Source organism: Felis catus, chromosome A1 (genome assembly GCF_018350175.1).
Source record: "Felis catus isolate Fca126 chromosome A1, F.catus_Fca126_mat1.0, whole genome shotgun sequence".
In the NCBI taxonomy this organism is placed as follows: Eukaryota; Metazoa; Chordata; class Mammalia; order Carnivora; family Felidae; genus Felis; species Felis catus.
This window is the reverse complement of record NC_058368.1, coordinates 211,236,379-211,261,856: the sequence shown is the minus strand read 5'-3', so window position 1 is coordinate 211,261,856 and position 25,478 is coordinate 211,236,379. Positions and strand designations below refer to the sequence as shown.

General features: G+C 42.8%; 1 protein-coding gene across 5 annotated transcripts in view; it reads right to left on the bottom strand.

Annotated features, from left to right (window-relative positions):
• Positions 1–1,034: 1,034 nt before the first annotated feature.
• PRLR (prolactin receptor) overlaps positions 1,035–25,478 on the bottom strand; it is a 160,726-nt gene continuing 136,282 nt past the window's right edge. For 4 of the 5 annotated variants that reach the window (XM_045038167.1, XM_045038162.1, XM_003981463.5 and 1 more), the window contains 8 exons: positions 17,723–17,833; positions 14,839–14,971; positions 13,217–13,386; positions 8,820–8,989; positions 6,970–7,111; positions 5,317–5,416; positions 4,737–4,806; positions 1,035–3,082 (listed from right to left, as the gene is read on the bottom strand). In XM_045038167.1, coding sequence (XP_044894102.1) covers positions 2,060–3,082; positions 4,737–4,806; positions 5,317–5,416; positions 6,970–7,111; positions 8,820–8,989; positions 13,217–13,386; positions 14,839–14,971; positions 17,723–17,789 — 1,875 coding nt within the window. In that variant the 5' untranslated portion in view covers positions 17,790–17,833 and the 3' untranslated portion in view covers positions 1,035–2,059. The other variant, XM_045038174.1, reaches the window with a different exon arrangement.

The window sequence follows — 25,478 nt, the reverse complement described above, 5'->3', positions numbered from 1 at the left end:
TCATCTGAGATCTTAGTAAAGGGCAGATTCTGATTCTGTAGGTCTGGGGCAGAGGAGCCGAGATTCTGCATTTCCGAGCAGCGCCCAGGTGAGATGCTGATTTAGCTGGTCCTCCAAGCATACTTTGAGTAGCAAGGACCTAGAGGACTGAATGCACACGGGCAACTTTCCCACAGAATACCTTCGCTCTTCTTGTTATTCTATACTGGGAGAAGAGGAACTCAGATCTATTTACTTTTGCAGTTCTGGAAGCTAGCGACATGTTCACTTCCGAACATCCGGCCACCTCGGAGTCCACTTCCAGTGAGTATGGGGTTGCTGGGGTGGGATACTGAACTCATAGAGGTGAGCTCAAATCGACTATATCCAGCTAGTGAGTGAACAGAGAATGGGTCCGCCAGCAGGTGAAATGAAAAACAGAGGGAGGCTTTTTGATGAGTCATGAATGCTCTTTTCAAAATGGAGGGCCAGGCTTTGGACTGCTCTTGGGAAGGCTGCCCCTGGAGCAGACTTGGAGATTCTTACTTCCACACCTTGACCTTTATTCCTCTGCCAAGATTTCGCAAATGGATCTACTTCAGAGAGATACTAACTTCTGGCTTTGCTTAAATTTTCTTTGCTGCCCAAGATTTCTCAGAAGCAAACCAAACGAAACCAAACCCTCTCTCTAAAACAGTACGTGAGAGGTCACCACTCACCTTTTCATGGTGGTTTTATGAATATTCACCCAGAGAAGAGCAGAAAGCCCAGACAAGCCCTAAATCACAGAAGTAATTTATGGTCTGTGGAAAGCCCTAAAACTCTAGGCTGGCGACTGTTTCAAGTGTCATGGAAATAAAAAACAAATCAGATAAACTACACCATACTATGCTGGAAACTGAATATAATCATTCACTTCGTAATCTTCAATGGACTTTGGGTTGGGATGGCATTTTCCTCCACAAACAGGGACTGCATGTACTACTATGTACTGCAAATACTCATTGTAACCTCATAGCAGAAAATACTGTACGCATTAAATACGTAAACAGTTGTACTGGGAAGATAGAAAATAGTCTTTTATTTTACCTAAGTGATAGAAAAATAGTCTTCAAAAATACATTGTGAAACTTATGGGTTTCTATTAAAGTAGAATTCATATGTACAGTAAGGCAGTATTTCCATTAGCATCCTGCTGTGATTATCTTTTAAATTAACGTTAGTCTTCCGGGTTTTTTTTTTTTTTTACCTAACAGAAGACTAGGGAGTTTAATAAATTATCTCGTGTGCTGAAATGAAACAGGAAAACATTTTAGAAGAATTTACCACATGAAACTCATTTACCTGTAATGTAAGAAAATTCCATTTTCCAAAACTATATTCTCTAGAGGCTTTAGGATAAAATACAATTTAGGGGGGAAAACCCACGCTTAATAAATTCAAACCATTTTAAGAAAAAATTGGAGGCATCATTTTGGCTTGCATATTGGCAATGTATCACTAAGGTGATAGGAACTGATGTAAACAATTTGTCAGGTGTTCTGGAATGCATACTTTCTTTAAATGTGTTCGGTTCATCCTAATAAAACGAGAGAGGAGTGCAAAGGTCAAGTAAAGGTCAAACAAAGGTCAAGCAAAGGTTCGTTGGTTTTCAAAAGTGGTTTTCATGGCATTTGTCTCTCACACCTGTCATCTTCCTGTGGTAAACAACCGTGACTCTCTCATTTCCTTTTGTCACACACCAAACCGTGAAAGTCTCTTCCAGAGGATATACGTGTCGGTACTGTCCCTCGAGAATACTAAACGATGCGCTTTTATTTCATTGAACACATAATTTTGTAACTAATAGCAAAAAGTAAATGTACAAATCACAGGAAGCAAAGCGATCTGTTCTGGAATCAGCTGTTGGAGAAAGAGGCAGCTGGTTGAAAATGGAGCATGAAAACGAATGAACTGTGGGCTGTATAGTGTCAATCTAACCACGCTCTCGAGCATTCTCTAGGAGAGTGCATTTCCTGTACTCTGTAGTGTTACCTGAAAAAAAGTCACATTTTAACCAATCGTTCCATTAATCAAGCTATCACTGAAAGGAGTGCATAACACATGTGGGATCCAGGTAATCCAACCCACCCTGCTGGAGTCCACAGTTGCTTGGTGCCGACGTGAAGGAGGCCAGGTCTTCTTCAGCTTGATTCGGTTGAAGGGGCGGTGGAGCCCCCTTGGCTGGTTCTTCAAATGAAGCCAGGTTTTGAGCTTGCGGATCCTGCACTAACACCAGGATGTTGTTATCCATCACCCTGGACACCTTGGCATACTCCTTACTGGTTTCAGGAGTGCTGGGCTTGTCTGTCTGGTTGCCGTTCTCTTTCTGTTTTGGGAGCAATGATAGTGCTCCATCTTTGTTAACTTTGTGAATCTCCACATAGTCCAAGGGTTTCACAGAGATCAAAGAGGTTTTCTCCCGGGTCAACAGCCATGCTGTGCCTCGGTCAGTCTTGGAATGGAAGCTTTCCACTGCCCTCTGCTCAACTGCCACTTTCTCCCCTCCAGTCTCAACATTTTTTGGAGATCTTAAAGCATGTGTGTCTGTTTTGTCCAACGAAGTGGCCGATGCACCTGCTGGGCCCATGGCCAGCTTGCACACATCAGCAATGTTGTGGTAAGAAGATCTGGGGCTGGGATGGCTGGGGGGCTGTGGTAAAGGCCATGTTGAAGATTTGGATCCATTGGCAGGGAAAGAGGGGATTTTGCCTTCCAAGCGTGTGCTCTGGGGGTCCCAGGTGCGGGTAGCATTTGTCTGGGGATTCTCTGGCTTCTCAATGCCCTCGGGAGTGTTAAATGTGGAGGGATTTGCCCGGGCTTCCTCACACTTTTTAGACAAAAGGGAAGGGCTGTCGCAACTGCCCCGGCCAGAGTCACTGTCTGGGTCCAGGGGTGTGGGCTTCCTATCTTGACCCGGGTGTTCTTTTGAAAGGGCTGGCATCAGCTGCTGGTCCTCACTGTCATCCACTTCTAAAAACTCCACCAGTAAGTCCTCACAGTCAGAAGTGGGAGGGAAGTCTTGGCACCCCAGGGCACTCAGCAGTTCTTCAGACTTGCCCTTCTATTCAAACACAGACACAAGGAGAGATGGCCGTTAGCTTCCTGACATTCCATGTCGACATCACAGCCAAGCCAGTGGTCATGACTATGGGCAAGTGGGATGTGCTAACGGCCTAGCAGAATTTCCCAAATGTTAGATGTTTGTGTACCAGGCTATGTATAACCACCTCCTGGGCTACTACTCACCTCATAGTTTTCTTTCAGTCAATTCATGATTTTAACTTAGTTTCTCCCTAAGCCATAATGATTATGAGTTCAACTGGCAGGTAGTATATGCACAAATAATAAACACATGCCTAACAGATAAGAGGTTTGTGAAACATGAAATCCACAGTGCTCACGCATGGCTTCAGTGCTCTGGGACCCACTGGCCCTGAGATCTGGTTGCTGGCCTCCTAACCAAGTCCACCACCTTCTGGAGTCTGGCAGTAGTAAGCAGATTCTCATCCCTCCTTGCTGTTCCAGTCTCCTCCCTCTCCTCCTTTTTGTTCTCCTCCTTCTCCCCTTCCTCTTCTTCTGGCTTCCTTTTCTTTCCCACTCTTCTTCCTGATTCCTTGACTTAGATCACGTACTGGTGCCCAAGTCTTGACTCTATCCCTTATTAAAGGGTATTGACTTTGGATGAGCTGCTCTATGGTCCTCACTTTCTCCATCTGTAAAATGGAAGTAATAGTACCTATCTGGGAGTTCTTTTGAAGATCAGGGTACTGTGATTAAGGATGTGAAAACAAATTTTTTTTTGTAACCCAAACAGTAGTTATTTTATTATTCCATTTCTGTGGCTATAAGGTCAAATTTCAAGTTAGACAGCAGTTAATTTACTTAGTTGAGAAGTTCATGCTGGTTCTATGAAGGTCAGTACTAGAGACTAGATAGTGGGGTAAGAGCACTGGGCCAGGAGCCCAAATTCTGGGGCTCTAATCCCTTCTCCGATATTTGCAATCAAACTGAGTATAGTCAAGCCAAATTCTCTGGGACTCACTTATCACATTCTTGCATTGCTGGTCTCACAGTGGCTGGGTCAAGTGATGTAATGCAGATCATTGCTTTTAGACACAACAGTGTTAAGATTGAGTCCAACTGAAACTATATATTTCAATCTGGACAGAAGTTTAAAATGATGTAACCCCTCTTTTTATTCAAAACACTTGAATTTAATTCCACCTTGAATCAGTCTAGGCAGGGCCTGGCAAACACGAGCCCACTGTACTGATCCAGTTTCGACTGAACGCTCTCAAAGTGAACAACAATCACAGCAGGATATTGCAATCATGTGAAGAACATTCGAGTGAAAGCTTTAGCCCACGTATGACAAGGGAGGTGGTGGTGGGTCCCTGTTTTGTATTAAGTAAGACATTTACCCTTTTTCTTAATTGATTGTGCAAAATGTTTATTTCTGTGCTTATGAGCATACGCACCTGGTAGGCCTAGTAAGCATTATTATGTATCTTCATGTTTTCTTGGCTTTCTCTCCCAAAGGTAAGTACTCTCATGCCTCCACCCAGCTTTCTGTAAACACACTTGCTGAAGAGCAGGGACGCGCTGGGCAGGGACTGAGCTGGCCAGGCTGAACGGATGGGAATTGTGTGTGCATGTGTAAAGGTAATCATTGCAAAGCAGAGGGTCATACTACATTCCCCACTTTTGCCACTTACCTCCAGCAGATGAGTATCAAATCCTTTTATTTTTGGCCCAGGAACTGGTGGAAGGATGCAGGTCACCATGCTATAAAATAATTTGTGAAAAAGAATAGATGACTCACCTTCTCACTTTGTGATTTTTGAAAGATTAGTATCCTCTCCAAATGGCTGCTACAGACTATGGTAGATAGGAGTTAGACTCCTGGGGCTCCACGAGACTAACAATCAATGGTGAAGGCAATCATTTTAAGGGCTTGCATCACAATTAGCTCTGGCTAATAGAGGACGCTGATTCTGAAATTAGTGGATTACTTGAATTTCTTGCTTCTCTTGATTTTAGTTGTTCTTAGAAGATTTTTACTATTTCATAACTGGGAGCCTCAGTCTGATGGAAAGAGCACCAGCTTCAAAGGAGACCGTTCTGCTACTTTTGCTATCACTGATAGAAGATTTTTTTGTGGGTGAACACATTGCAGCTAATGGCTTAAATGAAGTGCTTGAATTTTCTGTAGGTTTCTACTATTTTTATACGGTATTTTTTGCCACAATCCCTGACAACCATGATGGGGAGGAAGGATGATAGACAGTAAAGTACCTGTGGCCTTTCAAAGCCACTGCCACGACCATAATCAGACAGATGACAGCAGAAAGAACAGCCACAAAGATCCACACAATGGTATCTTTCATGGTGACGTCTAAAAAGCAAACAGTCAGAAAGCTTTGATCACATCAAAGCATCATTAAAAACAAACAAACAAAACTAATAAGCACAAGTTTTAAACAAAAGAGTCCCTCTCCCCTTACCTACACCTCTTTTGATTTGAACAGCAATCCAAATAGAGTAGCATCGATGACAGGTTTACTTTTTATTATTAAATTTTAATAGTGTGTATATTTCACAGTACTCTATAAACTTCAAAATCCCTTTACATATTATTTTATTTGATCCTTAAAGAGGAAATTCAAGGTCACATGCTCTGTTGCAGTAATAATAATAAAGGCTGTCACTTACTAAGTTCTTACTAAAGCCATCCATGGTGTTAAGCTTTTTACATACATTGTCTTGTATGTAAAGGTGACGACACGGAGGCTGGAAGAGTGATTTCCCCATGAGCATGTAAACTATAAAATTGTAGTCGGGATTGCAACTCAGGCCTTCTGCTTCCAAACCCGGTGCTTTTATTTATTTAATAAGAGAGAGGGCTGAATGAGATGCATGTGTGAATCTGATGACCCACAGTTCAGTGTTCTTTCCAGTATGCCAAGCCAATGCAAGCCCTGATACTTTGGCCAGGCAAGTTGTCAGTAGAGGTAGGCTTTGTCACGTGGTTCTGAGTTAAGACTTTAACCTCACTGAGCTTCAGTTTCCTCACTTTTAATTCCTGATGGTAATCGTATTCTCTCTGAATACCTGAGAGGGTTGGAAGGGCCCAAACCTTCCAACCCTGGTATGGTTTATGGTTCATAAACCATAACACACTTTAGAAATGCAAGATGAATCATTCTGTTGTGGAGCAGAAGCCCCCATGGTTAATGGCACTTGGAATTGAGTGCCTTTTCCATACTGTACCTCTGCATAGAGACCAAGATGTAACTGACATCACAGACTGAAAATTGGGTTCATGCCTTTGAGATGGCATACCGTAACTTTACAAATTTGGGGACAACTAGACGATGACCTTGACCAAATTATAGGGATAGGGTAGATGGGGAGGGCAGAATGACTGAGCATGAAGCCCTCTGAGACATGCCAAGCCTATGTTTGCAGCCTTATTCTAGAAACTGGTCTTCACTGACAGTGACCCAGAGAGCAGTGCTACACTTTCAAATGTCTTTGTATTGGATGGAGAGATGGTAAACCCACCTCTACTTATTTTTCTGGCTAAGGCTTAACATAGTTTCTCTGTTAGTTGTTATTACATGCAAATTTACTAAATTCTTTCTGTTTTAAAAATATTTTGGAGTAGGGGCACCTGGGTGGCTCAGCTGGTTAAGCGTCCAACTCTCGATTTCAGCTCAGGTCATGATCTTGCAGTTAGTGAGTTTGAGGTCCACGTGGGGTTCTATGCTGACAGTGCAGAGCTACTTGAGATTCTCTCTCTCCCTCTCTCTCTGCCCTTCCCCTTCCTGTGTGCACATGTGCTCTCTGTCTCAAAAATCAATCAATCAATCAATCAATCAATCAATCAATCAATCAATAATTAAAAAATATTTCGGAGTGTATGCAAAAGGGAGCCAAGACACTCACCATTAGGTATCTGAATGGAGCTCTCTGGGCTCCACTCACTCCAAAATCCATGGTCTGGCTTGCAGCGAACCTGGACAAGGTATTTCTGTCCTGGATATAAGCTGAGAATCTTAAACTGAGTCTGCTGCCCAGCAAAATGAGTCTATAGAGAAACAAGGAAAACAGGGAAGTCACTCTAACTTGTGTGATGCTTCTTCAGAGACTTTCCTTCTAGATAACTGACTGTTGGAGAACTGAGACCAACGAACTAGATTTTGTAAAGAAATCTCTGTTCTCACCATTCCACCCTCTTAGCCCATCTTTTCCTCCTTGCTTTGCTCACACAAAAAGTAACGGGTTTTCTGTCTCTCCATTTGGAGCTCTCTGTCAGAAAGGCAAATATTCTGCCTCCTATCCTCTACCCCCTTCTAAATTCTACTTTATGGGAGACAGCCATTTAGTAAAACTGGAAAATTGTTATTTTGTAAACCCTAATGACTTCATTGATTTAAGGATCACCAATTGGTGTAAAACTACTAGATGAAAGAGAACGGGACCTTCAGGATGTTGAAACAATATTGTACAAATGAAACATAAATTTACAATCAAGGGATCAGGTTGTCATCTCTCTAATCCCAGAGTCAGTTTTAGCATCAGGTACAGTGGGTTGACCAGATGATTTCCATCTCCTTGTATGATGCAATATGAAGCAAATAATATCACCTCTGAAGTTCTCTTGCTGAAAATTGTTCCACCTGAATAATCAGATTTTTAGATCTAATGGTCTGGGTACAGGAAATACAGGGCAGAGAAAGTAGCTAAATGACCTCACAGAGAACTCATCAGACAAATACAAAAGGTGGGACATTCTATGGGACAAGTGGCCCAGTCTCCTGAGCACGTTGAGACCAAAGGGATATAACAACCAGGATGTAACAATGTGTGTTCTTGGAGTGGATTGCGGTTTGGACAAACTAGCTTCTACAGACATATTTTGAAGCAATTGGGGGGAATTAAAATATGGACTGGCTGTTAAATGATATTAAGGAATTTTAATTAATTTTCTATGTGTGATCCTATTATTTTGGCTATGTTTGGAAATGCTCCCATTAAAAATTTTATCATTGCTAGTGGGTTTGGAGTATCTTTTTTTTTTTTAAGTTTAAGCATACTTAACATACAGCATTATATTAGTTTCAGGTGTACAATATAATGTTTCAATCATTCTATACATTAGTCAGTGCTCATCACAATAAGTGTACTCTTAACTCCCTCTATTTTACCCATGTCCCACCCACCTCTCCTCTGGCAGCTACCAGTTTGTTCTCTGTGGCTTAGAGTCTGTTGTTTTGTTTGTCTCTTTTTTCTTTGTTCATTTGTTTTGTTCTTTAAATCCACATATGAGTGAAATCAAATGTTCCCTTTTTGAAAGAGACGTATACAAAAATATTTTAGAGTGAACTATTAAAATGCCTATAATTTACAGTATTATTTCTTTACATTGAAGTATTTGAAAGTGAATAAAAATACCATTGACCATGAAGGGGTTACACTGAGATTGTTTTCCTCCTACTTAGTGCCATGTAGGTACACTCACGAGTGTCTTAATCTAAGGTATCCTGAGGGAAGTGGGTTGGAAATCTGGTGGAAGAGGATGTTCAGTGCAAGGAACTAGCCCTAGAGAGCTATGAAGATGAGTTCCCATCAATCCCAGTGGAGGGGAGAAGGCACTTCCACATCTGACTAGGTCACATCAGCATCCAGAGGGCAACATGTTGCCCAATAATGAGGGAGAGTCATCTATTCTCAGCTGTGAGGGCTTCAACTTTGCCAAAGACCTGGTTCTTTCCAAAAGCTTCTAGTTGACTCACCTCCCACTCAGTGGCTTTCTCGGGTTTTAATCGAATTTCGTACTGGAGTGTGAGCCAACCAGATCTTACATCAACCAGGGTGGGTGGGAACCATTTCATCCACAGATACGGTTTTTTGTCTTCTGGCTGTTTTAACTCCAAAGTCAGGTTCACAGGAGGGTCTGGTTCAACTGTAGATATGAAAGAAACTACATATTTAGTAAAAGTAGCATTTGAACACAGAACTATATGACTTAAAGGCAGCTTTCTCTACTATTTCACTCCACCATGGTTATGAGACTCTTTGCGTTTGGTATCAGGTGCTGGTGAGAAGAACTGAGGTTAGGTTGAAGCAAGAAAGATGTAAAATTTAAGGAGGCACAAATGACCAACAAGCACAGGAATGATGCTCAAAAGCCATTGGGAAATGCAAGTCAAAACCACAATGAGAGAGCAGTTCATACCTGCTAGAATGGCTAGAATTCAAAAAATGAAAAATAACAAGTGTTGGGAAGAACATCAGAGAAGTTGGAACCTTCATACATTGCTGATGGGAATGTAAAATGGTATAGCCATTGTACAAAAAAGTCTGGAAGTTACTTAGAAACTTAAATATAGTATTACTGTGTCATCAATTTCACTCCTAGGTATATACTCAAAAGATATGAAAGCAGGTGCTCACTGCAAAGGAAACAATCAACAAAACTAAAAGGCAACCAACGAAATGGGAAAAGATATTTGCAAATGATGTATCGGACAAAGGGCTAGTTAAATCTATAAAGAACTCACCAAACTCCACACCTGAAAAACAAATAATCCAGTGAAGAAATGGGCAGAAAACATGAATAGACACTTCTCTAAAGAAGACATCCAGATGGCCAACAGGCACATGAAAAGATGCTTAACGTCACTCCTCATCAGGGAAATACAAATCAAAACTACACTGAGGTATCACCTCACGCCAGTCAGAAGGGCTAAAATGAATAAATCAGGAGACCATAGATGCTGGAGAGGATGTGGAGAAACGGGAACCCTCTTGCACTGTTGGTGGGAATGCAAACTGGTGCAGCCGCTCTGGAAAACAGTGTGGAGGTTCCTCAAAAAATTAAAAATAGATCTACCCTATGACCCAGCAATAGCACTGCTAGGAATTTACCCAAGGGATACAGAGTGCTGATGCATAGGGGCACTTGTACCCCATTGTTTATAGCAGCACTCTCAACAATAGCCAAATTATGGAAAGAGCCGAAATGTCCATCAATTGATAAATGGATAAGGAAATTGTGGTTTATATATACGATGGAATACTACGTGGCAATGAGAAAGAATGAAATATGGCCTTTTGTAGCAACGTGGATGGAACTGGAGAGTGTGATGCTAAGTGAAATAAGTCATACAGAGAAAGATACCATATGTTTTCACTCTTATGTGGATCCTGAGAAACTTAACAGAAGACCATGGGGGAGAAGAAGGGAAAAAAAAAAAAGAGAGGGAGGGAGGCAAACCATAACAGACTCTTAAAAACTGAGAATAAACTGAGGGTTGATGGGGGTTGGGAGGGAGGGGAGGGTGGGTGATGGGTATTGAGGAGGGCACCTGTTGGGATGAGCACTGGGTGTTGTATGCAAACCAATTTGACAATAAACTTCATATATAAAAGAAAGAAAGCAGGTGCTCAAACAAAAATTCCTGCCTGAGTGTTCATAGCACACTACTCATAGCATCCAATAGGTGGAAACAACTCAAGCATCCATCAGTTGATGATGGGTTAATATCCACATAACGGAAGACTCTTCCGCCATAAGAGGGAAGGAAGTACTGACATATGGTAGACTATAGATGAATCTTGAAAACATTAGACTAAGTGAAAGAAGCCAGACACAAAAGGCCATATACTATCTGATTCCATATGTTTGAAATTTCCAGAATAGGCAAATCTATAGAGACAGAAAGCAGATTAGTGATTGCTCTGGAGTTGGGGTAGAGTGGGAAATCCAGAGTAACTGGTTAATGGGTATGAAGTTTCCATTTGGAGTGGTGAAAATATTCTGGAACTAGATAGTGATGGTCATTGAAGAACACTGTGAATGAACTAATACCACTGGATTGAACATTTTAAAATGAGTACAAAGGTGAGTTTTGTACTCTGTCTCAAAAAATTAAGGAGGCACTTACTCTGAGGTTCCTTTAAGTACAAGTCTGTGAATCCCTCCTTAAGAGTGAGGTGCCTTGGATACCAACTTGTCTTCCCCTAATCTCAGTCCTGCTGGTCAGTAATATTTTCTCTATTCATTTATTACCTCCTCAAATAATTCTCCATGACAGGTTTGGGATGTGCGTGTTAACTATAGTGTTTTGGCATTATAATCTACAGTTACCTAAAAAAGTGAACTCTGGAAAATTTGCCACCAATCCTAATGCTTATTTGTTACTAAGGAAATAACTAAGGGTGATTGTACTTCCTGAAAGGATGATATGTACTTACTAAACAAACATCATCTACAAAGGTTTTAAGCTAAACATAATACTGAGAAACGCCTCTAATCAAAAACTATTTGTACAAAACTGCCAACAAAATGTTTACGACGAATCCTTTAAAGCAAAGTTGTTCAACCTCAGCATTATGTATTTTGGACCAGATCCTTCTTTGTTGGCAGTGGGGTGTGTGTGTAGGATGCTGAGCCTTCGCAGCGTTTCTGGCCCCTGCCCATTAAACATCAGTAATTCCCTCAACCCTCCTCTCCAGCTTGCACTATGTGAGATGTTTCCTGTAATTGCTAACTATCCTGCGGGGGGCAAAACAGCCGCCAGTTGGGAATCACTCCTTTCAAGTGTCTTCAACATCGCTAAATATTATTCAATGGCAGTAACAAGATCAACAACAACACAATCTATTTCTGAGACATTATCTGCCAATATTGTCATTCTGTGCTGCAGGTTATCACTGGATGAGACTCCAGCTGATAGAAAATGTACTGTAGTGCACACTGATTTTTAAATGAACTTCTATGGCCTGTTACCAGCACTGGATGCTGTAGGGTCATAGGAGGGTTTGACCCTCCCCATAGGAGGAGAGTTCCATAAACCCTCCTTCCATTGTTTTGGAAAATACGGCCCAACACTTTTTTCACCAGAGAATTTGTTTTCCAGAGCCCATGTGAAATCGATGCCCTCATTGATTTCACTTTTTAAAGGTCCTACTCTTTAGTGATTCCATTTTTTTGTGAATGCTCTCATTATAGCAACTGCTCATTTCAGAACTTCTTTTGTTTTTGCTGTTTTGCCCTCACATGTTAAAAATGTAAGAAAAAGCCCACGACAAAGGAATTAGTTGGCACTTAGCATCTTAAAGGCTTCGTATCTCAAGTAATTTATATGACTAGAATTTAATTTATTCCTACTTGCCAGTGGGGTTGCCTTTCTGAGTTTCTTAAGCTAAGATCGAATTCAGTTCCCAGCCCATGCTCATTCCAATGATTTGCTGCAGGAAGAAAATATTCAAGCGTGTACTGGTTGGTGTTGGAAGCTTTTCTAGATTTTAAGGATAAGCCACTGATACGATACCAATGGGATGATATATATGCAAGTGAACACTTGAGAACCCTAATCCGATCTTCCTTCTTGAGTGGTGGTAGGTAAACCAGGAAGACTTGGGTAACCATGAGCCTAATTAGCTATTCCCTAGATTATTACCCAAGATGAGGGCTGAACTCAGGCCTGGCCAAGCCATCTCTTGTCCTAAGATTCCCTTTGTCACCCTTGCTAAACCATCCAGGCCACTACAGTTATGCCTAGTTGTCCCGTAGCTCACTGCTGATCATGCAAAGCAAGAAGCAGCTCTCAGGTTGGCTTTGTTTCGCTTTGCTAATGACTTCTGCAAACTTTGTGCTTGTGATCTTGGCCTTCAGACTGCTCTTCAAGTATTCACTCCCCAGATTATTTATTTTTGAAATAATGGCTCCAGTTGCTGAGCACACGTATACTGAAAATTGAATCTGGGGCAAGTCAGTTGGAGTAATTCCTTGGATACAGAAGCAGATGACCACCTCCTGAGAGCTGCTATTCTGTGGGGTAGCTCTGTCTTCCCTTGGGAGGGACAAAATAAGAGAGAAGGGGACATTGGTTGCAGGAGGAGGGCTGCAGGGAAGCATAGATAGAACATTCCTTCTGGATGCAAGAGGATGGGAAGAAGGGTCAAGGGAAAGCACAGAAACACAAGGATCCCGAGGGCCAGTCCTACTGCTATGAATGACTCAATTAAAGTTGGTTTGAAAAACTCAGTCGAGCAGGGTATTGTAAATTTTCTCATCTTTCTTTTGCGGGACGCGTGCAAAAGCCAAGAAGACTCAAACTGAGTTTGACTACTGGCAAATCCATAACGGAGTAACAAATTCCTTACCTGTCGCCCTTCCCCTTACCTATGTAAGTCACGTCCACATAACGTGGATCTGAGGAAGTGCTTCCCATCTGGTTTGTGGCATTTATTGTGATGATGTACATTGTCCAGATGGAGGTGTGCTTCTTGTTGAAGTAACAGGAATTGGGGCCACTGGTTGTGTAGTCTGGACATTCATGTGTGAGTGTCTCTCTGCAATGAGTGATATATTAGCAGTGAATAAGAAAGTACTAAAAAGAGTTTAGCCTTTTTCTTTTCCTATTTATTTATTTATTTATTTATTTATTTATTTATTTTTATTTTTTAGTCTTTTTCTGAATAGATCATTAACACTGGCTTTTGAGGATCAGATGTTCCAATGCAAATACCAGAGCTAAGGAATGGCTCCCCCAACATCTGTGTCCTGCCCATGTCAGCTGGGAGTGAGACAGGAAAGAGGGTGCTGGGGATGGTGGTAGAAGGGTTACATCAGGTCCCCAGCGACCCTGCTTCTCACCGTCACTTCCCTTCGGCAGGTTTTCGTGGGCTTTGTGATTTGTGCCCCTTGCCAATAAACACTTGCACTTTCAATGGCCAAGGTGCCACCCTACTCAGAGAATGGCCACTGGGCCATCTCAGGAAATGGGACTCTCCCCCTTACACACACCCTGCGGGTCGTGCACACGCGGCATTTCTTGCACGTAGGTGTTGAGTCACATTTCATTAACAAAAGATGAAAGAGGATAAAAATTGATGTCGGTGTATTTCAGACTGCACTAAGTCAACAACAGAGGCAAGTGACTCAGAAAAGAGAGAGTTCAGGACCAGGTGGCTCACTGGGCTGCTCACATTTAGACTTCACAGCCTCACTGCAAGACCCGCCACAAGGTGTGAAGGTGTATTTGATTTCGGTCACCTGTGTGAGTTCCCGAAATCTATTTACATGTACCCTCCTTTGGGTCCCAGAAGGGATGACAGCTTTGTGTCCAACAAAGTGCAGTCCTTGGGAGGTGGGCCAGCTGTTGCAACCACAGGACTACAGCCTTCCCGGGATTTCCAGAAAGGTTTCATTATGAGTAAAACAAAATCTTCCCCTGGAGATGACCTTGTTCAGCCCTCACTGAAACTTTAGCTCCAAATACACCCTCTGGACAATCCTGGATCCTGGATCAGCAAACGCTAAGGAAAAGTCCTTACCTTCCTTTGCTTTGAGGGCTCTTTACTTGGTCACAAAACAAGTTAGAAAACCTAACGTTACCATGGTTGTTAAGGATTACATGATAATCCACTTATATCGCAAAAGTAACAATTACTAAAAGACAAATTACACATGGTACAAGGTTTACAGATAAGCATCTAAAATTAATGAGCACTCAGGAACGATTCATATGTGACTTTGGGCTACAACCTAAGCTTCAGACAGGCAGTGGAAACAATGCCGTATTATATTTCTGGGGTGGCGAAAGAGCTTATGCGCATCTAGGGAGCTCCTGAAGGACATTAACACGAGAATGTGGACATGAACAGTAAGTTCTTTGCCCCAGTGGTAGGAGCCTTACTAGTGTCAATCTAAGGAAGTGTGGCAATTCTAACTCAGAACCAGTGTTCTTTGGGCTGGGAGATTGAGAGCGGTCATGTGGGTTGATAGCACAGAAGAAAACTTACCCTTCCTTGTGGTAAGTCAGTGTGTAATTGGTAGGGAGACCTCCATCTTCCCCAGGCTTCCACCAGCAGGTGAATGTCTCCTTTTCAGGAGAACGACATTTAAGGATCTCAGGTTTTCCAGGAGGTGATTGTCCTAGAAAAAGCCAGAAGCATCTGAAGTAAAGATGAGGGTGCATTCAACCATTCGACCATCCTGCTGGTGACAGAAGCAGACTCGTGGGACCAGCCCAGTGATGAGGTCTTGGGGTGAGCAGGCCTAGGGGTGGGTTGCTCAGAAATGCCAAAGTGTCAGCATCCGGCAACATTCCTCTGTGGGCTGCCCGGATGTTGGCAGGACTGAGAGAAAGAGCTGTGTGTGTGTGTGTGTGTGTGTGTGTGTGTGTGTGTGTGTATGCCTGTGCTTGTGCGTCCTGTGAGGTAAGAAACTAACTGGGATTGGTGACTGACTATAAGGGTATACATGGACTGAAGAGGACGTGGCCCTTCCTCAATCCCAGAGTCTATGAAACTGACACCATCTCACAGTATAAGGGTGACTGTGGAAAGAATTCTCCCCCAGGCACCAGCATCCTGGGGACACTCTGCTGAAACAGGGCTCTCTGGCACTTCATCTGCTCACAAATCTCCACCTTTCTGCCATTCCCACACCATTGACTCAATCTGTGGCCTTCATTTTCCTTTGATTCCATTTGACTTGGACCTCTGACCCAGTCTCACCCTCTGTCTCCTCATTCTTCCACCCCCATTTCCGAATCTTGTTTTTTAGTCCCTTTTGTCTTATATTTTCCCCTTTCCCTTGGGTCTTTTTGTGGTGAGTGGCAAAGGGCTTCCCTGCAGTTCTATGACCCTTTTGGGGGTGGGAGGCATGGTAAGAGGTGAGGGAGTGGAGAGCTGCCCTCCTGGTTACCAGCTACCATTATTATACAAGAGCTGTGTCTAATCCCAGTTGGAAGCTAAAGGTCTGAATGAGGTGATGTGGAAAATATAATGTCAAGAGAATGGGGTTTTTTACTTGCTTAATCCCCAAAGCTCTTGGTGAGCTTTCCCCCTCTCCTCTTCCTTCTCTGTCAGGTCCAAAGAGGGGAAAGAGTGGCCCTGGGAGTTTGCCCTGTGCTGCTGGGCTAGGAGTGCCACCGTGCCCGTCCACAGAACCCCAGCTGATCCTCCTTTTTCCCCAAGCTGGGTGCCTGAGCTAGAGCTTAGTGGAGAAAGTCAGCAGCAGAGAGGAGAGCTTTCAAAAGGTGTCAGTCTCAGCAACTGGGTGGGGGGGAGGGTTCTCTCTGTTTTCTCTCACACTTGTCCCCTCCCCACCGCCCCCCCCCCACCCCCCTCCTGCTGGCTGGCTCCTGGGCCAGAATTTCTTGCTGAGCACCAGATCAGAAAGGGCAAGTCGGAGGAGGACAGGCATGGAAGAAGGGGTACCAGGCAAAACTAGCCAGAAAGAATTTCATGGAATGATATGATGCGGTGCATAGGCTGGGCAGAGGACACTGGGCTAATCATGTCAGCGGGAGCCGAGCTACCTCTGGCTCCCAATCCCCCTGAAAACCATCAAAGAACTACAGAAAACCTCGGAATCCATGCCAGCCAGCCTGGGTTTAGGTCTGCTGATATTTGTAACATCATTCGTCCTCCAGGGAAAATTTCTTCAAGACAATCTCACAGGTTGAAACAATTTGTTTGCTGTGTTTTGTTGTGGGGGGGGAAGGAGTGTGTGGGACAGAAAGGTTTATTAACCAACTCCCCCCCCCCCCCCACCAAACCTATGGCTCAATAATGAGTATATTCAGAAGACAATTAAGGCAACTGATGCTTATTTGAGCACTTCAAGTTTCCCCATGGATTATACTGATCTCTACTGTCCTTTTTCTCTCTGGAAGCTTATCTCTTCTACGTTTCACTGGTTATTCATAGTACTTCTAGGAAACTCAAGAGAGGAGAGCACAGCTGTGAAATTACGATTAGTCAAATGTTCCTTTCATTCACTTTAGCGGACACAGTGAAAATTAATGGACTGTCTCACTATCCTTATAAAGTGCACACAGAGGGACAACCACATAGGCACCATACACACAGGTACACACAAATACCCACATAGAGCCCACCTCACAAACACACACATGCACACCCCGCCGCCCCCAAAGACATACATGCATATGCATACTCAGAGAGCACAGGCAGGTACACACATTGAAATATACACATTCATGGAGGTACACACACAGACGTATACTTACATTGGTATACACAGAGAAGCATTTGCAATCAGATACACATAGAGAAGTTAATACACAGAAGTATATACAAAAGTATCCACACCCAAAGATACACAGAGGTGGCGGCACCGAAATGTACCTACCAGCATGCTGGCTCTGTGAACTTCATTTCTCCCATGGGCACAGACAACAGAGTTGGCTATATGTTTCTGACCATGTAATAGCAATCCCTGTCATCTCTTTACACTTTTTCAAAGATTTTCCACATATATTATTTCATCTGAGGTGGAGGGAGCATCATTATCCTCACTTTGAAAAAGCGGAACCCCAGAGAGATTGAGTGATTGGCTCAAGGTTCCATATATAGCTAGTAGTAGCTGGAAAGCTGGACCGAGCCTCTGGTCTTGTTCATACAGCGGCTTCACTGCATTCCCAGAGTGAGGACAGAAGGCACAACATAGGGACATGCCTTTGCATTCACCGCATCGCTTCCTTTGCATTGATTTCTGCATTAATTTTAATGCCAAAAAAGACTGCAAATTAATAGCAGCAAATCACTTTGACCCTTTTATTTCTTGTAACTGCAGTACAAGAGAACTGTACGGACTCTCCGCCCTCTCAAGAAACACCCCATGGAATTAAAGAGAGCAGGACAGTCTCTTACTTACCATTCAGGAGTCTGGTGTTGAGAAAAAGTAGCAAAACGAAAATTGTGGATGCCACACTTTCCTTCATTTTAGCTTCTTTTCTCTTTCTACAGGAAATGTATCAGGCTTTCACTGAAAGAAAAGGCACCAGGCAACTTTTTGTGAAATTAACAGTCTGGTCAGGCACATGCACCACTTTATTCTGGGTGTTTGCAACTGATTCTTGCTCCTTGCCTAACATGAATGACAAAACAGCAGGAAAGGAATGTAGGAAAATTGTAACATGGTTGGATGGCTTGGCTCAGAAGCATACATGTACACATGCTAGGACAAATTCTACCACCAGAGGTCACCAGAAGACAGCGTTCAAGGGCAGCTGCTTGGCAGCCGCTCATTTACACACACCTCAAAGAAAAACTGTTCCGTTTCCACTCTTTGCTCACCTAACAATACACCACCAATGTTATGTGACACAGACCGTGTGCCCCACAAGAGAGCCATTCTTGGAGGGCTTTGATCCACAGTCAAAAATAAGCCAGGCTGAAAAGCCAAGTATACTCAGTAAGTACCCTCAGTATGACTTTAACCTGCCCTCATTGATGCCAAGTTAGGGGGGCTTCCTCTGAAGGTGTAAGCTAAGTAAGAAGTCGGCTGGGCCATGGGCACAACTGAGAACCGCCCCGTGAACTCCAGTGAGCCTCTTTCTTTTTCCTCTTTCAAGAAATGACAACCCCCCGTAATAATTCAAGTCTTTTGGTTTTGGAATATTAAGTAAATTTTGAACCTGCAGGGGTTGAGAGTTTTGAGCAATTTATCATTAATATTATTATTTTTACTCTTGGAACAAATTTCAAAGCCTTATAATGTCCTTCTTTTAAAAAAAAGCATTTTTAAAGACATTTGAAAAAGCCTCAATAGTCTTGTTGGACTCCAAAACACTCTCAGAAAACAAAAGATTTGATGAACTAAGTGTAAATTCTTGGAAACACATGGCATATATTTTCTTTTAAGTTTTATGATTTTTGTAATCAAGGGAAGACCGTCCAGAGGCAAGGCTGCCTGTCTTGAGACATTTGAAATGGCTGAGTGTTGTTTGATGAACCTTGAAAAGACCAGCCTTCCCCCATTCCTCCTGGCCAGAGTGGGGGTTCCCCACCTACCAGCTGGATACCATCTAAGGGACAACTACTAGAAGGCTTTCTCCATCTGATACCATTCCCTACGAGGCATACTGGGAAGTGGAAATCCTAGTGACAGCAGAGATTTGGGGCACCTAGGCACCATCAAGTAACCCTCTTATTTTGGGGCTCTTGGTTTAGTAATGGCCTCCTGTGAGGCAGCCAGCATGTCATTCTTTGGGGACCTTCTAGTTATTCTTCCAGGATTCCTTCCTAATGCCTCCTCCTTCCCAGGTTGCACATTCTAAACCACCTGCCCATCTAAGCTCTCAGATCATTTAATTAATTAACTTTAAAAAAAAAGTTTATTTTCAGAGAGACAGAGAGAGAGAGAGAGAGAGAGAGAGCATGCACGTGTGAGCATGTAAGAGAGACAGTGGGGGAGGCACAGAGGGGGAGAGAATCCCAAGCAGGCTCTAGGCTGTCAGTGCAGAGCCCCATGTGGCACTCGATCCCATGAATCGTGAGATCATGACCTGAGCTGAAATCGAGAATGGGACACTCAACTGACTGAAGCAGCCAGGTGCCTCCTCAGGCCATTTAATTTAAATCAAGTGGTTAGAGGTTCATGATGGGAATAATCACGCCTACCATGTCTGGAGCACAGTCACTGTGCTAAGTGTTGTAATCATTTGCACCTCATCTAGCCTTCACAGCAGCCCCATGAGTGGCACAGACTATTACCTCCCCTTTTAACAAGTGAGGACACTGAAGTACAGAGAGAGGTAACACATGGTCAGTCACATGCCATTGGGAGAGTGAAATGTAGTAAATCTGAGCGCCTCTGAGAATCAGCTTTATTTGCAGACAGTCTGTGACGGACAGTGCAATAATTCCTCCTTCTATGGCAGGGAGAGTGGGGACAAGAGCAAGGGACCCGCGTGAGCAGCACGCCACGCCCCGAGCAGGCATGGAGCCAGACGGTCAGGCTGCGGGGCCTCCTTGTGCTCTCACAATACTTTGCTCTCACAAATCCAGTTTCAATAGGTCCATATAGCCCTGGAAGAGTTCTTTTGTCTTGGAGATCTGATGATCTATCTCATCCTGGCTTGGGGATGGGATTTGGCCCACTGACTGAAGAAGTTCTAGAATATCCTTTTATTGAGACTTCTCTGCTCTTTGGGGCATTGCATTAAAATGCTTGAGATCAGCATGCTATAAATCACAATTTTTAGGCAAGGTCAGATGCTGTCTGGACAGCTCTGCCAAGTCAAGGCTCCAAGTGATTTGCAAAAGAAATGACTGGATGGGGAGGGCAAGGTGGGGGCGGGTAGGAGCAGATATTGCCAATGCTCATACTTCCATGCACTGGTCCAGGCTCAAAGAAACTCTCTTAAATAAAGTTTTCCTATAAAAATGCTTTCAGGAAGTATTTTACGCACTGAAAATCAAGCAAACAAACAAACAAACTCATTTCCTCTGGGATTTCCTCAGCTGTCTTGGAATCTGGTTAGTAGCCACCACTCACTTTTTGCTGCCCTGAAATCCCCAAGCCAGGGAATTAGACAGACTCTTAGCGGTGTTGTCACTGTGTTTCATCAATAATTTCTCAACTCATCCTGCACCTTATTCCCAGCAGGGCAAACACAGTGGGGAAAGTACACCTTCACATGGCAAGGAAATCACAGCTGCTAACCTAAGGGAGCCATGCCTGATGTTAACCCTGCTCACATACTGTGTTTTTTCCAGAACTATGCATACTTTTATGTCTGGTAGATGCTAGTCTAGGGATAAATTTGTTTTTTTGTTTCTCTAAGCCACCCTCCCATGCACCCATTCCCAGCCCCCACTGCAAGCAAGATCTTGATCAAGGACCTCCTCATGGATCCCAACTGGGGCTGGAACACCCAAAGAGGGTCCACAGCCTGCTTTTAGAGACGGTTATAGGGGCAAATTGCTCCAAATACATGGATGCATTCCAAACAGGAAAACATCAGCCCCATACGTCAGTTCAAAGACAATTATACTGGCTTCACTCTTCACCAGCTCCCTGGGTGTGACTGTGGTTTAAAAACGCAAGACTTGGAAAGAGGAGTCAACATGGCAGAGAAGTATTGGGACCTGAAGTTCCCTTGTCCCTCAAACACAGCAGTACTGAGGCCAGAAGACTTGGAATTCCAGGAATCCGGGCTACAGAGTGACAGAAACATCTCCAGGGGCCCACAGGGACAACGTGGCCGGCCAGAGGTACGTGATTTCAAACTGGTGGAGATAAAAAGGGCGGCGTAAGAACGGAGGGAAGGGATCCCCTTCTGTGGAGAGACAAAAGGAGGGAAAGAGAGGCTGTGGAAATATAGGACCGCATTTGGACAAGAGAAAAAAACCATGGACTGGGAAACAGAAAAAAACAGGCAGAGAACCAATTTTTAACTGTGGGGCTTTCTCTGGACTGGAGCCAGCTGCCTATTCGTGCACCTGGGGAGAAGGGGAGCCAGCCTCGGGCTCTGTAGCCAGTCTGAGGTGCAGTTAGAGACAGCAATCCTCTCTGTGCTGTGGGAAGAAAGCAAATAGCTGCTCCAAGGACAAAAGACCCTCCAGGCACCCGCCAGCCAGAGGCTCTTTGTCATCTGGCTGTCTAGGATGGAACCAGGGCACGCGGAGCGGGATCCTTCTAGACATGGAACGAACTGTGCTGCTCGTGTCCACGTGGCACTGTGAGGAACCAGAGGCCCTTTGTCAGCTGGCTGGGCAGAGTGGCGCAACCCGAGGAGCAGGGCACACAGAGGGGGATCCTTTAAGACACTGGGGTTTGAATCCCACCTGAGAGCTTGGGAGGCTTGGGAGACTGTGGAGCAGAAAAAACTGGGGCACTGTGAGGATGGTCTGAATAGAGTGGTTTGGGACACCCAGTCTGGGGAGGAGAGACTGGGGTGTTGCCATTTTTCTCCCTATCACCAACAAGGTGGGGCTTCAGGGAATGGACAATGGGCCCACAGTGGAGGCAGGACCCACCTACACCAAACCATGCCCCTCTGTGCCTGGTAACTGCTTATCTACTGGAGCAAGACTGACACTGACTGAACCAGATGGCCCCTTCTTCAGACCAGCACTGCCACCGATTCCAAGGCACAATCAGATATCGGTTCAGTGGATTTGCATTTTCTGATTTGATTCTTGGTCAATTATATATATAAATCCATAAAAATATATATTTATTTCTTCCTTTTCTTCCTCTTATTTCTTCCCTTCTCTAGTCTGTTTATTCTGGTTGTTGGTTTGTTTAAGGAGACATTTTTAATCTATTCTTTTTACACCTCTTCTGTATTTCCTTCTTCTTTATTTTCCTCTCTCTCTCTCTGTGGATTAATCCATATAGTTTCTCTGATTTTCTGCTTGGTTAATTTTTTTTCTTTTCTTTTTTCTCATCCCTGTCATTACTCTCTTTGTATGGGATAAGGCTTCTTCCATCCCCCCCACCTTAAAAATGTTTTTTCCAGGGTTACTTCAATGAACAAATCAAAATACACCTCCTCAAAAGAAATTCCAGGAAGAAATGACAGCTGGAGAATTGCTCAAAACAGATATAAACAATATATCTGAGCAAGAATTTAGAACAATACTCATAAGATTAATAGCTGGGCTTGAAAAAAGTATAGAAGACAGCAGAGATCAAGGAACTAAGAAATAATCATAATGAATTAAAAATGCTGTAAATGAGGTGCAAAATTAACTAGATGCAGTGACAGCAAGCATGGAGACAGCAGAGGGGAGAATAAGTAAAATAGAAGTTTAAAATTATGGAAAATGATGAAGCCGAGAAAAAGAGAGATAAGAAAATACTAGACCATGAGGGGAGAATTAGAGAACTAAGTGTTTCAATGAAACGTAATAATATCTGTATCATAGGAGTTCCAGAAGAATAAGAAGAGAGAAAAAGGGGCAGAAGGTTTACTTGAACAAATGATAGCTGAGAACTTCCCTAACCTGGAGAAGGAAGCAGACATCCAAATCCAGGAGGCACAGAGAACTCCCTTCAGATTTAACAGGATTAAGTCTTCTCCACAGCATAGCATAGTGAAACTGGCAAAATACAAAGAGAAAGAGGGAATTCTGAAAGCAGTTAGGGACAAACGGGCCTTAACCTACAAAGGTAGACACATAAGAGTACTAGCAGACCTGTCCATTGAAACTTGGCAGGCCAGAAGGGAGTGGCAGGAAATATTCAATGTGCTGAATAGAAAAAACAGGGAGCCAAGATCCTTTATCCAGCAAGGCTGTCATTCAGAATAGGAAAGATAAAGAATTTCCCAGATGAACAAAAACTGAAGGAGTTCATGACCACTAAACCAGCCCTGCAAAAGATACTAAGGGGGAGTCTGTGAGTGAAACACTGCAAAGACTACAAAGGACCAGAGACATCACCACAAGCATGAAATAACACAGTGACACTAAATCCCTATCTTTGAATAATAACTCTGAATGTTAAATAAACTAAATGCTCCAATCAAAAGATATAGGGTATCAGAATGGATAAAAAAATGAGACCTATCTATATGCTGTGTACAAGAGACCCATTTTAGACCTGAGGACACCTTCAGATTGAAAGTGAAGGGATGGAGAACCATCTATCATGCTCCTGGAAGTCAAAAGAAAGCTGGAGTAGCCATGCTTATATCAGACAAACTAGATTTTATTTTACTTATTTATTTATTTATTTATTTATTTATTTATTTATTTAAAAAAATTTTTTTTCAACGTTTATGTATTTTTGGGACAGAGAGAGACAGAGCATGAATGGGTGAGGGGCAGAGAGAGAGGGAGACACAGAATGGGAAACAGGCTCCAGGCTCTGAGCCATCAGCCCAGAGCCCGATGTGGGGCTCGAACTCATGGACCGCGAGATCGTGACCTGGCTGAAGTCAGACGCTTAACCGACTGTGCCACCCAGGCGCCCCCAGACAAACTAGATTTTAAAGTAAAGACTGTAGCAAGAGATGAAGAAGGGCATTATATTATATTTATGGGGTCTGATAATCAAGAAGAGCTAACAATTGTAAATATTTATGCCCCCCCACGTTAAATACCCAAATATATTAATCAAACATAAGCAATCTTATTGATAAGAGTATGGTAATTGCAGGGGGCTTTAATACTCCACTTACAACAATGGACAGATAATATAGGCAGAAAATCAATAAAGAAATAATGGCCTTGAATGATATACTGGACCAGATGGACTTGACAGATATTCAGAACAAAAGCTTTTCATCCAAAAGCAGCAGACTACACATTCTTCTTGAGTGCACATGGAACATTCTCCAAGGTATATCATATACTGGTTCACAAAACATCTCTCAATAAATATAAAAGAATTGAGATCAGACCATGCATATTTTCACATCACAATGCTACAAAATTTGAAATCAACCAGAAGAAAAAATTTGGAAAACTTCCAAATGCATGGAGGTTAAAGAACATCCTACTAAAGATTAAGTGGGTCAACCAGGAAATTAATGAAGAAATTAAAAAAATATATGGAAGCAAATGAAAATGAAAACATGATGGTCCAAACCCTTTGGGATGCAGCAAAGGCAGTCCTTAGAGGAAAATACATTGCAATCCAGGCCTATCTCAAGAAACAAGAAAAATCCCAAATATAAAACCTAACAGCACAACTAAAGGAAATAGAAGAACAGCAAAGAAACCCCAAGGCCGTAGAAGAAGAGAAATAATAAAGATTAGAGCATAAATAAACAATACGGACTCCAAAAAAACAATAGAACAGATCAATGAATCTAAGAGCTGGTTTCTTGAAAAAATAAGCAAAATTGATAAACCCCTAGCCAGACTTCTCAAAAAGAGAGAGAACCCAAATAGGTAAAATCACAGATGAAAGAGGATAGGTCATAACCAACATGAAAGAAATACAAACAATTATTGGAGAATACTATGAAAAATTATATGCTAACAGACTGGACAATCTGGAAGAAATGGACAAATTCTTAGACACGCACACACTACCAAAATCAATTGGGAAGAGATAGAAAATTTGGAAAGACCCATAACCAGTGAAGAAATTGAATTGGTTATCAAAAATCTCCCAACAAATAAAAGTCCTGGCAGATGGCTTCCCAGGGGAATTCTACAAGGCATTTAAAGCAGAGTTAATACCTATCCTTCTCAGGCTGTTCCAAAAAATAGATATGGAAGGAAAAGCTTCCAGACCCATACTACAAAACCAGCACTACCTTGATTCCCAAACAAGACAGAGATCCCACTACAAAGGAGAATTACAGGCCAATGTCCGTGATGAATATGGATGCAAAAATTCTCAACAAGATACTAGCAGATCAAATTCAACAGCATATTAAAAGAATTATTCACCATGATCAAGTGGGATTCATTCCTGGTCTGGATAGCTGGTTTGATATTCGCAAATCAATCAATGTGATACATCACATTAATAGAAGAAAGGGTAACAACGATGTGATCTGTCAATAGATGCAGAAAAAGCATTTGACAAAATACAGCATCCTTTCTTAACAAAAACCTTCAAGAAAGTCGGGATAGAAGGAACATACCTTAACATCATAAAAGTCATATATGAAAAGGCCATGGCTAGTATCATCTTCAATGGGGGAAAAAATGAGAGCTTTCCT